General features: G+C 35.8%; 1 protein-coding gene across 1 annotated transcript in view; it reads left to right on the top strand.

Moving 5' to 3' along the window:
- Positions 1–15356, top strand: part of LOC135198881 (outer mitochondrial transmembrane helix translocase-like) — a 93449-nt gene extending 78093 nt beyond the window's left edge. The window contains exons 6-7 of the mRNA XM_064226843.1: positions 8069–8241; positions 13053–15356. Of these exons, the coding sequence (XP_064082913.1) occupies positions 8069–8241; positions 13053–13215 (336 nt within the window). The 3' untranslated portion in view covers positions 13216–15356. The remainder of the gene's footprint in view (positions 1–8068; positions 8242–13052) is intronic.
- Positions 15357–15900: the final 544 nt, after the last annotated feature.

Below are 15900 nucleotides of genomic sequence, written 5' to 3' on the forward strand. Positions count from 1 at the left end.
CTACGTATATTCTTTCAAGGATTGATTTGGCACAGGATAGGCCCCTAAACTGACAGGTGTCTTAGTGTATCCCTTGTTTTCATGACACGTGTTACAATTAGTTATGTGCTTTTTATATCTGTAAGCATTGTAGGCCAGTAAAATAGTGATTTGGCTTTCTGTGACATACTATGGAACCCTGGATGACGGAATGCAACCAGTTTATGACGATTGGTATGAAAGAGATTATTATTACTACCTGGTCGTTAGTCATCTGCTGTGTTCTTCGGGTTTACCTCGTCACAGACCTACATATAATATTACATTTGATTACATTATTCTGATACACATACTTTAAATATACTTTTGCTTTAGGGTTTCTGCTCGAAGTGTTTATTGGTTTGCTTAGCCGCTGACCCTGTTTCCGTTTCGAAGTGTTTATTGTTTGGTGTTTATTGTTTGGTGTTTATTGTTTTGCTTATCGCTGTTGACACTTGCTTTGTTCAGTTTGTAACAGTTCTGCGCTCCGACCCAGATATTCAATGCTCGCGATCTCTTGGGTTAAGGAATTTTCTTGTTTAGATACGGTTTTAACAATAGGCACGGATGTTTCTATATCTTTTAGTCCAATTAATGGTTCTTTGCTGTATGGTGCGGGATTGCGGGATAATGCGTCAGCTGATATTTGCTTTCCAGGTAGATATCTTATCTTGGCTCCAATAACCTGAATGATCATTTGTCACCGAGTTCCTTTTGGACTGTGATTAAAGCCTTTGAAAAACTCGGTAAAGGACTCATGTTCAGTAAGGACTTTATCAGGATAGCCATAGATTATGAACTTAAAATGTACTAGTGAGTTAAAGATACCTAGCCCTTCCTTGCCTATTACTGCATATTTACTTTCAGAGGGCTTTAGTTTACGTGAATAAAAAGCTATAGGGAAGAACTGTTTATCATATTACTGAAGTAATACCCTCTTACCCCTTGGTCTGAGGCGTCTGTTGCAATAAAAAAATTCCTTATTTAAATCAGGGATTTTTAAGTTAGGTAAGCTGCATTTTCCGCTTTTAAGATATCGAACGCCTGTTGATGCTTTTCAGACCATAATAAATCTACGCTCTTCTTCGTAAGATCTGTTAAAGGAGCTGTCATGATTGAAGAGTTACATATTTACATACGATTGTAATACCCACTACAGCGCAAAAGTGCTGTATCCCCCTTTTACGTTAATAGGTACCGGAAAGTTATGAATAGCCGACACCTTACCATGGACTACTTTTAAGACCTTGACCAGACACATAAAACCTAGATAAACATGTTCGGTTTTTAAAAAACTCACATTTAGATATTTTATTCTGAGATTATTTGTCTTTGTCTCTGTAGCACTAGCTCTAGTTTATGTGAATGTACTTCTAAGGTATTAGAAAAGATTACAAGATCATCCATATAGGCATGTAGGTTATCCCCTAAAGTCTACCAAACACTATATTGTATTTGGGGCGCAACGTAAGCCGGAGGCATGCGTAAAATTGATAATGTCCCCTGGGTGTGCTGAAAACGGTGTATGAGGTACAATCACTTAGGTAATGGTATCTGGTAAAAGCATTTAAGTAAGTCCAAGTTGGTGAAAAAAAAAATCTATTCTAACCTAACAGAGATAAGATGTCGTCGGTACATCGCACTGGAAACTATCGGAAGTCGTTTCCTTGTTTAAGCGACAGTAATCTGCGCAGATACGCCAATGTCCGATCTTTTATGGCATGACGTTTGAGGGAAAAATTATATGGGCTATTTGATTTCCTAATGACTCCTATTACTAACATTTTTCAACTTCGTCATTTATCTCTATTTTGAAATTTCATTGAGAATCTATACGAAGGTACGTAAATAGCTTTATGTTTGTCCTTAGACCTGTGTTTTGTGTTAAATTACATCCGTTTTTTCCAGAGATCACTCGCCAGTGGAGAAACTTCCTGGTATTCAGGTAAAAGATAAAAAAAAATTTCTGCTGAATCAACCTCTGCTTGAATGACTTTACGGATATTAACTTTAGATAGATTTATCAGAGAGATTCATCCACGACTGGTTGGGCGTGATTAAAAATTAGCAACAATAAAAAATAAAAAAATGCGATATTTATAACTTCCGTATCCACGATATGTATACTTTTAGAGCTTTGTTCACGGAAATCGTTATATTTCAGAGTGTCGGGAAGGATTAAAATTTCATTTCCCAGCAAAGTCTTTTTACACGCACTAAGACATTCGAGGGTGCATGCTTCTCGAGATTTTGCGTGCAAAGTACGACTGCGGTTGTGGGAGAATTCTGTTGGGTCATTTGAACAATGTTACGATTTATGAGACAAATGTATAGTTCCTTTATATAAGTTATTATTTGATTAACTGTCTCATTTTTTTTCAAACGGATTTTACTATGTTTGAAGGTTTTTTATAGGATTTTCCTTTGATAAACACGCCTTATTTTGCAGGATGTAAGATAATATTTTGTGTATCCCTAGATGGATATCTTACAATTACACTACATACAGATCAACGTTTTTTATAACTACAGGCGGTCCCCGGGTTACGACGGTTCCGGCTTACGACGTTCCGAGGTTACGACGCTTTTTCTTAAATATTCAATGGAAAAATCCGTCCTGGGTTACGACGCTTGTTCCGAGGTTACGACGCTGACGCTTCCGACGCTCCGAGTTAACGACGCTTTTAAAAAACTCATACTATGATAAAAATCCTTTATAGTTTAGCACAGTATATTGATAAAAATAAGTTTCTGGTTAGATTACAACAAAAATTTTGAGGTTATGATGATTTTCGACACTTTTTGTTTATGTCGTATTTTTCTATGATTTTAATGACGCCTCATATGCGGAACTAGTTTCCGAGCGAATGAATACATACTAGCTTGCGGTGCGCAAAGTTTACATATAACAGTCCAAAACCACAAATAATGAAAAAAATCATTGCTTGTTTCCAGTAATAATAACAAAACGAAGTTTCTGGTTAGATTACAACGAGAGAGAGAGAGAGAGAGAGAGGTGTCTTCCGACGCTCCGAGTTAAGGACAGAGAAGTGTTCGTTTCGTTAAACGGCCTCTGACTCATGCCAGTAAATGTTTTGTTGATACTAATAATATAAGCCTATTTAAAGATACGTTTACTTTAATTAGTCTATATGATACGTAAATAGTAATCAACTGTTCTTGTAGCCCTCAAGATTTGGCAAAATCGAAGTATCCAAAGAGAGACATTATCCAGTACACTGGAACTTTGACATACGAATTTAATTTGTTCAGTTACCATCGTCGTATATCAAAACAGTTGTATCTCAAAGCATTTTTTCCCATTTATTAATCCGTTCTAGCGGTATGAAACCACACCTAAACACAGCTAAATTACATATAATATACACAATTTATACACAAATAAACGATTAATAACACACATAATGATAAAATAACAGCAATGTGATAAATGATAATAAATGTTAATAAAATCAATTAAAAAAAAGAAAGGAATTTTACTTACCACAACGAAAGATGACGTGAGGCCAGCGGGGGAGGAGGTAGGGAAGGGTGGCAGGGAACGATTTGTAGTTCTCTTTTTATTTACGTATGTACACTAATAACTACGTAATAAACACAAATGAAATAACATTGCTAAACTAATTTTTATTTTTTTATTTTAATCAGTTTGTAGTTTAGAAATAATGGTGATGCCTTTGGAAGGTTTTATGCTTTGCTATAATTTCATGTTTTGCTTCCATCGAAATCATTTTCTTGGGTTTTTTCTTCTCACCATGCTTTGTCTTTAGCTTTGAGACCCATGGTTAATAATAAAATAGCCAAATAACACGAAAAATAGGCGCAAATACAACGAACTAAACAACGACGTGTTAACATGCAGCACCAACAAACAAAACAGACTGAAAACGCCATTTATCGGTTCGCCTATACAACTAACTACTCATCGCAAAATCGTATCTCAAATATTTCGTTGTATATCAAAGCTTATATTTTCGCAAATTTTCTGTTGTATCTCAAAACATTCGTATATTAGGGCAATCGTATGTCAAAGTTCCAGTTTAATGAGAGAGAGAGAGAGAGAGAGAGAGACGAGAGAGAGAGACGAGAGAGAGAGAGGAAGGAGAGGAAAGAGAGAGGAGAGAGACGCCTTGGCAACAATGGTCACCGTCTCGGGGATTGACGTAACATTTATTTTCTGAACAGATAGGACAGAGAGTGTTCGTTTTCATTAACAGCCTCTGACTCATAGCAGGAAATGTTTTGTTGATACTAATATATAAGCCTATTTAAAGATACGTTTACTTTAATTAGTCTATATGATACTAAATAGTAATCAGCTGTTCTTGTAGCCCTCAAGATTTGGCAAAATCACTCCAGGTTGTACATAAAACTATCAGAAGTAGTGTCACCAGAGGATTACAATAGCTTTTACCTTCAAGAACCAGCATTCTTTTATGAAAATAACTCCAGGTTGTACATAAAACTACAGGAAACAACATGTAGTGTAACCAAAGGATTACAAGTAAGGTTTTTATAACTTTTTATTAGTTTAAGACATATTTCCAAGCGTCGTTCCGGCTTACGACGCGTCTCAAGAACGGAACCCCCGTCGTAACCCGGGGACTGCCTATAGAGGTATCTGTAAGCGCTCGCTTATCCGGACTTCTCATTAGGGAAGTTCGAACAACAGAATGTGAGTCCGTAAATACAGATATTGCGTGTACTAAAGAAATAAAACAAGATATTCTAATTTTTACGGCGCGTACAGTTGGGCTTAATCCACCAGTATTTATTATAACTTAATGTATTAAAATTAAAACGAAAACCTGCTCTGATTACTTATACGGTCGTGTGTTTCATAGGAAAAATCCTTTTTAATTCAAAAAGATATTGGTATGAACCAAACATCGCTTTTCCCCACTCTGCTAGAGTCGCTTATTGTGTGGAATTTGCTATGTTTTGAACACTTCGGCAGTTTTTGACTAACCTTGACCGCTTGACTAGGTGACACAGTAACCGAGTTTGCTTGTTTGATTCTGAAAGGCTACTGTTTCTATTTCTTTTTGTAATATTAGGATCCTTCTCTTTATTACCATCGGCAACGTATTGTATGTTTTTAGCATTATGTTGCTGGTTACGTATAAAGCAATGAATGACGAACTATTAGGAACTGAGCGATTACTAATAAGACAAGTTATCTCTACTGTATTCAATATTAACTGTTTGTACTTCATTCTTTGCTAAAATTTGAAATAGTGAGGGATCCTGGTCAGCGCATTTAGCCTGATGAAAGTTTTTTACAGACATGTTATTCCTTGCAATCCAGCCGTATTTTAAAGTTAAGTTGAGTCATTGAGGTTCGATATTTTATATAACTCAAAAAACTCAAGGCTAAAACTGCGATCGGGACTTGCAAAGGAGCATTTATTGTCATGACCCGAAATAGTGTTACCTCTAATTTATATAGATTTGTACGGGTGTTCCACTTGTTTTTTGTGTGTTTTTTCCTCACTACGGTGCTTAACGACCCTATCCATGCATCTGTATAAATACAGACGTCCACTGCGTAAACGCATATTCACTGTTTAATATGATTTCGTTAACGAAGTAAGGGATTAATAACTCAACCCAAAATGATAAGTGTAACATAGTATATGATTCGATGAATTTCAGTAGAACTTCTGGAAACAGACACTCAAAGATAAAACTCGCAGTAGCGAAATCTCAATGATATAGATAATTTCTGTAAAAAAGTAAGATTAAGAATGTCTCGTAACTTCAGCCACAGGAATAACGAAATTCGACCTGCAAAGGAAACACTCAAAGTTACTCCAAATGAATAAAAAATTGTACTTAGCTTGCTTTTGTGGGAAGTCACGGTGTTCCAATAACGACACACGGCCTTGGTCCTCCTTCTCTATTTAGCGGACGACCTGGTTTGGCTTCAGTTTCCCCCGTGCGCGTTGTTTCGATGATTCGAGCCCTTGAAAATCCGATGCTGCAGACGCGTTCGGTTTGTTTCTTGCAGTGCCGGAAACGCTCACTAACGATGTTTTCTTGAATGATTCTAATGAGAGACGAAGCTTCCGTTGCCGTAGGAAAAGGACACGTCGGTTTTGTTTCTTGAAGTTATTCACTAACGATGATACTAAGTTGCTTGACGAATCTTGTTGTTTTCTGAAGTCGCTCACTAATGATGATACTAGGTTGCTTGAAGAATCTGCTGCTTTCGTCGTCGTTGACTTCATGATTTATTATTCTGTTTTTTCTTCGTTTAGGACGTTGTAGAGTTCTTCTGGTACGCTGCCACCAATATTAGGGCTTGTGCCTTGTATGATAAGGCGCCCTATGAGGTAATGTTAGACTAGCGATAATCTATACGCTAAGTCGGTTGGTATTGCACTTCCATCTTCAATGGAGTGTCTGGGGTTTTGTAGAATCACTTACGAAGTCGGTATTATCTTTACGACGAGTGTTAAACTCATGGTTCGGTGAGGAGGTTCTTGTTTCGTGTCCAAACATAAGTATAAAAATAGATATAATTTCTTCTGAAGTTTTACATGCTGAAAGGATCAGATATGATGTACAAGTCTTCTAATAACGATAGCTTGATCGCTTCTGCCAATGATAATGGCTAATCCTATTCCTCTACATGATAAGCTTAGGTAAAGAGGTACAGGTCTTCTAATGACGATAGCTAACTCTGTTCTGCCTGTCTACCATCTCTGTTACAAGTTATGAAGGAACAGACAGTAGTTCGAACATATGAACATACATACAATGACATAGTTTCATACGAACACACAATCGAATGAGACACGCTACAGATCACGTAGGCCGTTTGAATAATAGGTCGGGGTAGTTGTCTCAAGCAGGGAGCTTGGACTAATGTTTATAAACAATTGAATGACTACAGGTGACGGCATGTTATCTTAGCCTACATACTTATTGTTAATCGTCATCTTTAGCATCTCTAGTCTGATCACATTCCTGCAAGCAATCTGGTTGACCTCTTTAGTTTTAGACTTTTATATATATGGACTAACATTCCATATTTTATTATGTAAACACTTACATATGTACATGTATGTATTAACAGTATATATCCAAATGTCTGAATGTAGATAACCAGCAAATAATGTTTATTTTGCTTCATCATAAGCCTAGCAGTGCATACCTGAGCACATCCAATACAGGTTATCCCAGTTATCGGCTGCTTCGCTCTATGGCGCTTCGGTTTTATGGCAGTTTTCAAAAATATTCATTAAAAAATAAGGTTCTTAAGGCGCCACATTCAGCTATCGGTGCCATAAGCCACCCGTCCGGTTATGGGGGCCGCCATAAAGCCAAAAACTCCATTAAGCAAAGCATGAAAGTCTAAGGGAGTACAACATACTTATGGCGCCAATAATCGCTTATCGGTGCCATAACTATGTTTTACTTCCTTAGATTTTCATGCTTTGCTTAATGCCGATTTTCACTTTATGGCACCCGGCCAGGAACGGAACCCCTGCCGGTAACCAGGGACCACCTGTAGTGTTTTGCGCCAAACCCTTCAAACCGAATCATAGGAGTTTTAGAGCTGAAAAGAAGAAGGTTAGAAATTTTGGTGATGTGTTTACCACCTCCATGTAGCCGGTACTATGCAATAGTCTTGAACAGTGGTACTCCGTATACCTCTAAACAAACTGTCGGTAAAGGAGGGGTTAAAAGGACCTATGCTCTTCATCCAGAGAATGGAGCCTTCTCGTTAGTACATACAGTCAAGCATAAGGATGTGGCCTTGAACACACTTTCTTTTTGGAATCTTTTGGCCTCAGGAACAAAGCAGGGTGGTTGTGTTAAAAGGATCTGGTTTGTATAACTAGGAAAAGTACAAATGACATTAAAATGTAGTGTATATGTGCCATTTTAGTGAACTTGGATTTTAACTAATTTCACAAATATTCTTTGAAATTGTAGAAATTCAAGTTCAGTGAGTTAGGAGAAAGTATTACTTTCTAAATATTATTTTTTGATATTTTTTTTTATCTCCTTTACCTCTTAGGGTTTGGCGCAGCGAGAAGATATCTTGCGGTTAGTGTTACGTGATGAAAATATATCGCCAGATATAGATCTAGTGGCCTTGGCAAGACAGACAGAGAGTTTCTCTGGCTCAGACTTGATGGAATTGTGCAGGACTGCTGCCGTCTACAGACTGCGTCATTTGTTAGATAACGAGTAAGTTATTTCTATTGTTTTTTGTATAAGTATTTGTTTTTTATTTAAGCTTGCAGCAGAGGCAATTATATATTCAGAGGATATTAGACGTATATTTTGACTCCTAAATTTGCTTGCAATCATATTATGTACATTTAACTCTGAATATATAAGCAAATCTTGGCTTAGAGCTATTTAATTCAAAATTTTAATACTTATAGATTGCAATTTTTTATTCCTTTTATTCACTTCCCTTTATATTCTTTTTACAATCAATCTTTTTTCTTGGAATCTTGTCATACATATTGTGCACATTAGTAACTTAAAATAAATGCTGCAGAATATAACAATTGGTTTAGAATTATGTGAATGACAAAGGAACTAACCATTCAAAGCATTAAACATTTACAGTCAACCCTTGTATTCGCGTTCTCGAGAGTCACGGGCTCACCTCTTCGCGACTTTTTCTTTGACCATATCTACCCATTATTCGTGGGATTTGTCTATTCATGAGTTTTCCAGACAATAAATATTCACTAATTAGTGTATTTTGATGTTATTTTCATGACTAAATAATTTTTTATGATACAAAAATGATTTACTAATTTTCAAATATTCACATTGATTAATACTGTATTAGTAAGTTTAATAAGATTAAATGATATCACATAATAGTAAAAATAATAATTCTCTCTCTTACAGAGATGTATGTTTCTTTGTGTGATAAAGAATTGATTTACTCGTTTTCAAATAATAATAAAGTAAACAGCTATAATATCAGTTCATTAAAGAAAATACTGTAGTAGTGAATTTGTAAGATTTTAGTGTATAAAATTAATAAATTCTGTCGAATTTTAAAAGAGACCCGAATCTTTTGCTAAAAGACTTGGAGAGCCAGGCAAGGGTGAACCTGTCAGAAATGTCAAGAAACCTGACAGCAAGGGTTGGATGGTCAGTGTTGCCAATTTGGTGGGTCAGTGTTGCTGACTTGGTGGTCAAATGATATATACTGAAAAAATCTCTCTCTAGGAAGGATATGTACTTTAACCAATTGGTATTAACACATATGTGCACTGTTTGTGTGTGGTCATAGTGTTTTACAAATGGTAGAAAAGGTAATACATCGTTGGAAGACAAAAACAAACAAAAATTTTGTTGTTGTCAATCACTAGTAAAAAGAAATAGATTAAAGTTTCTGAAAGATTAGAGATAAATCTCTCCACAAAATATATTATAGTGGTAACACTCTCTCTCTGTTTTGGCTGGAAGGGTTAGAACTGTATGTATATATTTTTAAGGGTACTAATGTTTCAAAGGACTTTGAAATTATATTAATAATATAATTCAAAGATTAATACAGTAATAGGATAATTTAAGGTATATTTCTTGTAGGATTTTATTTAAGGTATACATTTGGTATTTGAATTTTCAAGATAGGCAATTACAAGCATTTCTAGATGGGGGTTCTAAGTATTCATGGATTTTAACTATTCGCGGGGCAGTGTCAGGTATGCATCCCCTGCGAATACTGGGTCCATTATTAGAGGGGATTTTGCATTTTGGCAATAGGTCCTGGAACCTTTCCCTGCAAAAATTAAATATTATTTTATAATTAGGGAGGAGCAAACACTACTATGTCTAAATGCCCTGCCCCTTTGTCCATTTTTTGGTCAAATTTATACCCAACCTCATCCCAAGTAATTATTGGAAGTAATTATTCTTTATGAAAATTTTTAGTGGATGTATTCAGTCACTTAGATAAGTAGTAGTAATGGAAGGGCTCAACATCCAGAGGTTGGCTGTAGACAGTTGGCTGTGGGCATCCCCTGTTATGGACGTTTGAGACTAAGGGGAGTTGTCCTTTTGCCAATTTTTTGTTCACCTCTAGCTTTAATACTCTGCTAGGTTTTTAAGTCATCAGTGTATTAGGGCAACTTTGTAAATTGTCTTTCGGCCTTGATTATCCCAGGTGACTAGAAAAGGCTGGGTTCCCAGTTACTTTAATGATGAATGCAAGCAACCGAGAGATGAAAGGTTTCATCATAATCCCACAAGCTGCAGATGACTGCATGGTGTGGTCCATGGTTCTGGTGAGCTCAAGGTGAGATCTCGCAGTGATGCCATTATCAATGCTTGGAGAGAACCTACTAATCAATTCTGCCAATGCCCGTGGTCAGGGTGTAAGTCATGGTTCCACATTAAGGAGTTTTTCCCAGCACCAATACTTCTATAAATGATATGGTTAGGTTTAGTTACTTCTCAAGCATGAGGAACTTCTTGGTAGCAGCTTTTAAGGCTAAAGGGCCAACATCATCGTATACGCGAGGCTAATTTGTTAAATGTTATTCAATTTCTCTTTGTACTGAATTATCATAAGCCAATGTGCAGCAAACCTAGAGAATTAGCTGAAATTAATAATTACTATGCCATATATGTATAAAGTATGCTGTGTATTGTAGGCTAGGCTACCCTATATGTAAAGATGGAACTGATTACCCTAGTGTAACTAGGGTAGTATAGTATTCTTAGAGTAAATTAACATGGGCCAACTTACGTACAAATCGATTTTCGATCAGTTGGTCATAACCAATTGGGGTTGTAAGTTGACAACTACCTGTACCTGTTGTTACTTCATAAACTGGACAAGTTTTCCAGTTAGCTGGTATGTCAATTTCACAAAAGCTTATCCAAATTTAAAATCAGTAAACATGAAAAAATCTTGAAGATTACAGGCAGCCCCAAGTTTCCAACAGGGGTTCCATTCCTGGGGCTTGATGCCAACCAAAATTCAAGACTCTACAGGTGCCAAAATCCACCTTACAGTGTCTTAGAATGGTTAACGATGCCTTAGACAGTGTCAAGGCCAGATATTTTGCCCTAATATGTAATAACTTTAATGAAAATGTGAAATTTCATTTGCCTGATCATCTATGGTCTCCGTGGTAGTTCTACAAATTTTTAATGTCAGATTGGATGAACTTACTGGTAAATCTTAGTTCCTCATCAGACGAGTGGTTTTTGTGCTTGGCTACCAGTCTGGTGGTCCAAAGTTCGATTCTTTGCTCGGCCAATGCGGAATCAGAGGAATTTATTTCTGGTGATAGAAATTCATTTCTCGATATAATGTGATTTGTATCCCACAATAAGCTGTAGGTTCCGTTGCTAGGTGACCAATTGGTTCCTAGCCACGTAAAAATATCTAATCCTTCCGGCCACCCCTAGAAGAGCTGTTAATCAGCTCAGTGGTCTATAGTTTACCTCAGCTTGATGCATGGGCACATATATCCAAAAGAACGCACAAATAAACTAAGGCAGTGACCGGCAAGAAAAGTTCTGGTGCAACATGGCTGGGTAGTTTATATACCACCTACAGTCAGTCCTTGGCTTATGACATTCTGAGGTTATGAAATTTTTCAAATATATTCATCAGAAATTATTTCCCAGTTTGCGATGCATACAACACCAATGCGACAAAAGAAACATGGCCCCAAAATGGCTGAATAATAAAATTTTGGAGTTTTTTGACGAAAAATTTAAGGAAAATGCTATTTCCATTGTTTTCAATACCCCCAAAGCATTTTAAGTAAGGTTTTCTTGGAATTTTCTACAATTTTTTGGCTGATGACGATTCTCGGCTTGCAACGCTGCGAAGGAACGGAGCCCCCATTGCAAACTGGGGACTGCCTGTACTTCATTGCATCGAAAAAAATGTGCACAGTGCGCAAAGCAATTAACTCATGATGTGATGAGAGGAATTAAATTAATTTCTCATATTTAACCTATAATTTTGTTTGCAGATTTACGTACTCATAAATTCACTTTCACTTCTGAAGTATTTCATTGGAGGTGAGAGAAGGATGACTCATTTTTTGAGTAGCTTAATGTACACTTATATGAACAGACATAGATGCACACAAGCAGCCAGTGAGAGAATGAAACTTGAGTGCCATATTCACAACACATCTCTATCAGCCACTCAAGTGCAATAAAAAAAATACTATCATGTTTCTTTGCTGGTGCAGCATTGCAAACCAAATGGAAAGCTTTATTAATTGTTATTTTTTTTTATAAATACCCATACATATTTTGGAATGGCTTACATTTAGTAAGTCCAAGATAATGTTCCTTCTCTTTAGACATCACTCAGGTTTCTTCATAACCTAATGTCTTTCTATTTGTTTACCTGTCCTGCATTTACTTTAGTACATACTCTAGTCCAAGACAATTTCTACACCTATAAATTCTCCATCACATATTTTTCAAATATTTCTGTTACTATATTCTTTGTCTTATATTCCAGTGCATTTTCCCCCTTTGTTTAAAGATGCATTTAGAGAATCTCTTTACCTTTTATAAAATTCTTATTCCCTTGTCCTTTTATCAGCATCGGTACTCAATTCGTTGCTTAGAGGTGTCACTTACACTGTGCATTGTGTAGTAGTACATTGTAGTATGGTAGATACTTTGCAGTATCATTCAGCTTCAGTTGCATTACTTTTTGCCTACGATTGGTATCCTTTAACTTTGGTCGAAGTTCAATTATCAGTCCTCATTTAAGAAATAATTTTTGGCAAGCCATTCTAGTCTTTTAATAACACACACCCAAAAATTGGTTGTGTTGTATTAGAATCATGCTAGCTTTGCTGCATTTTCAAGGACATGATGTAATCCAAGAGATGACTGAGTCACATTTTATTGATTTTCCAAACTTTTCAACTCAGATACCGTACCAATATTCCATGAAAACAAGATTATATTTAGTAATAGTGCTGTCCTTTTAGCCAGGAATTTTTCTTAAGGGTATGAAAACAATATTTTTATATATCTTACAGGCCATCGGGTGAACTAAGTGAAATGATGAACAGTATTGACAAATCGGAGGAATCTCTTCAGCCTATATCATTAATGGACTTTAAGCAAGCCTTAGCAAAAATGAGAGAATCAAGAGTTTACAATAGACAAGTGGATGCCCTCTTGAAAATGGATTTAGACTGACTCTGAGGGAACCATGAATTGTTTTTAAGTGCTTAAAATAATTACAGGTAGTTATTACACTGTGCTTTTGATGCTTCCAGTCTGTTGAATTTTTAAACAAACTTCAAAAGTTTGCTGTTACATTATATATAAAGTATATCACACAAGATTATAGCATTTATATTACTACTATACTTTAAAATGATAATATTGATGCCGGAAGTTGAGACAAAACTAGCATTAAGGAGATAATTACTCTGTCAAAAATAATGAAAAGGTATATGAATATTGTTTTTAACAGATGTCTTTTACAGTTAGAAACCTGTCTATCTTCATAGTTAAATAGTTCAGTTAGCATACTCCTGTATTAAGTACTTCTGTAATACCTACTGTTATGCATAGTTTACAGTTAAGAGGGAAACTACTTCCAGATTTTCAAGGCTCTCCGAGACATGGCCTTTGTTCCTTTATATAAGTTTGAATATATGATGGTTTGTTACTGAAAATTGTTGGTAACAATAAGCACATTATGTTGTCAACGAATAATGTGCCGTTAACATACAGCTTGTGTGGTAAATCAGGCCTAGCTATAGAAATATGTATATGTTTACTGGAACTGTTTGCTCAGATTTCAGGCTTAATCATTTCAGATGTATAATCTAAATGTTGAACGTGTAAATACATGAAATATATAAATTTGGATAAACATTAAAAAATACTTAAAACACTAGATGATTATTGATAGAAATTTGTGAAACTTTATATATTTTTATTATTGATATTTGACAAAATGTTTTAGTTTGGATGAACCAAACTTTCCTGTGTGGAATGTATGGGAAATTGGTGTACATATATTAAGAAAATATAAGTAGGTAATCTGTTAGTGCACAAAGAATTTCAAAAAGCATTAGTAAGGTCACCCTCTTACCTTGGCAGAAACTGAATCTTTGGGTAAATTAGCACTGTTACTTTTCAGAGGCTGCAACCTTAATATGAAAACTCCTAAATGCAGTGGTTTACTCATACTTTTTTCTATCTTTCATTTAATCATTACAGTAACTACTTTTTAATAATATGGCTTAGGATATACTGTGGTAGCCCTATGAGCTCACTTAAGTGCCTTTAGTTTTTGTGTATCTGTATGGAAAACAAACCTCTTATTGTATGTATTTAGTACAGTCTTGCATGTTTTGTGCTGAAGTACTACACTAAAGGTAAAACAAAATATCCTTGTTTTTTTAGGTGGTTTGATAAAGATTAACAAAAGTTTGTACTGTTTATGATTGTAATCTCTGTGTTAAGAAGTTAAACATGTAGAAACCACAAGGAGTGTGCAAATCACAAAATTTGGTAGAAACCACAAGTGAGATTAACTTGAAATGGAAACTAAATTTTTTATGTACCTAAGGTCTTCATTTAAGGAATTGCTGAAGTCTGAATGATTCTTAGGAAAGTTTGTGAAGCAGTGACTTAAAAAACGGCAAAAAGTCGTTCCCTTTTCATGCTTAATATGAAAGTTCTAATTTTTAATCCATTTTCATCTTTGTATGCTGGGTTGTATAAGTTTCACCATATAATTTTTAATCCATTTTTGTCTTTGTATGCTGGGTTGTAGCAGTTTCACCCATTGTCTTCAAGTATTTTCTGCTGTGCTATAAATCTGGAATTTACTGAACATCCATTGAAATGTTTTAACCTGGTGTGAATTGTGTGGAACTAACTACGTGATATGAAAGTATGGTAGAAAAAATTTGTGAACTTTATTTTCAGCTTTGAATGAATTGATTGCATGCTAGTGTCTTTAATCTTGTGAGTACCATTAAGTTGTATTTATTGCTGCATTACAGTTCATTACTAAGTGAGAAGTGAAACTGATAATCCTATTTTGAATGAAATTAGTTATAAGACATGATACTGCTTTAGACAGTACAAAGACAACTTCATAGCTTTTGGTATACTTGTTCTTGTTGTAAAAGGTTTCACCTAACTATCATGAATATAATTACATATGCAAGAAATGCTGGTATTAGTTGTGTGCTGTACAGTAATTTTGAAAGAAATCACTTTTATTTGCATCTAGACTCCTACCCTGTTTTAAAATGTACATTCCTTTAGAGTGTGTGCTCAATTATTGTTACTGTAAATTACACATTGTATTTGTACGATGTTGTGTTTATCTCCTAGATATGGCAGTTCATTTACACTAAGAGTAATTTTAGCTTTTTTTTTTACGCATTTACAAGCCTTTGGTCCTTACGTATGGGAATTACTTTCAGTGCGAGCTGGAGCTCTGTTTAACCTGAAACAAGGTGGATATTGGTAGTAGGCTACTGATGGAGAAGGATCCCTCTCATCCAGATGGTACGCATTCACTTTCCTTTTTGGCCATGTGTGAGACAGGCGTCTCTTTGACTGCCTGCCGTTCAACTTGATTCTTTTTTATTCTTGTTTTTAAAATAATTTTGGTTTTGAGGTATATTGCCTTTTTACACTCCCTCCCCTGGCAGAAGTTAAGCCCTCTCCTTCATCGGTGCTGTAGGCCACTACCGTCCTTCCTGGACATACCTCCCCCACCGTGCATCTGCCATCAGTGCTGCTCCTGCCCAGATTGTTGTCTTTCATCCTTCCTTTGGACTTGACTTCTCTTTTTCCTTCAAAAACAGTTCCATGTGGATATTCAATGTTCATGCAAATCGTATTGCACTG

Source organism: Macrobrachium nipponense, chromosome 23, assembly GCF_015104395.2.
Source record: "Macrobrachium nipponense isolate FS-2020 chromosome 23, ASM1510439v2, whole genome shotgun sequence".
Taxonomy (NCBI): Eukaryota; Metazoa; Arthropoda; class Malacostraca; order Decapoda; family Palaemonidae; genus Macrobrachium; species Macrobrachium nipponense.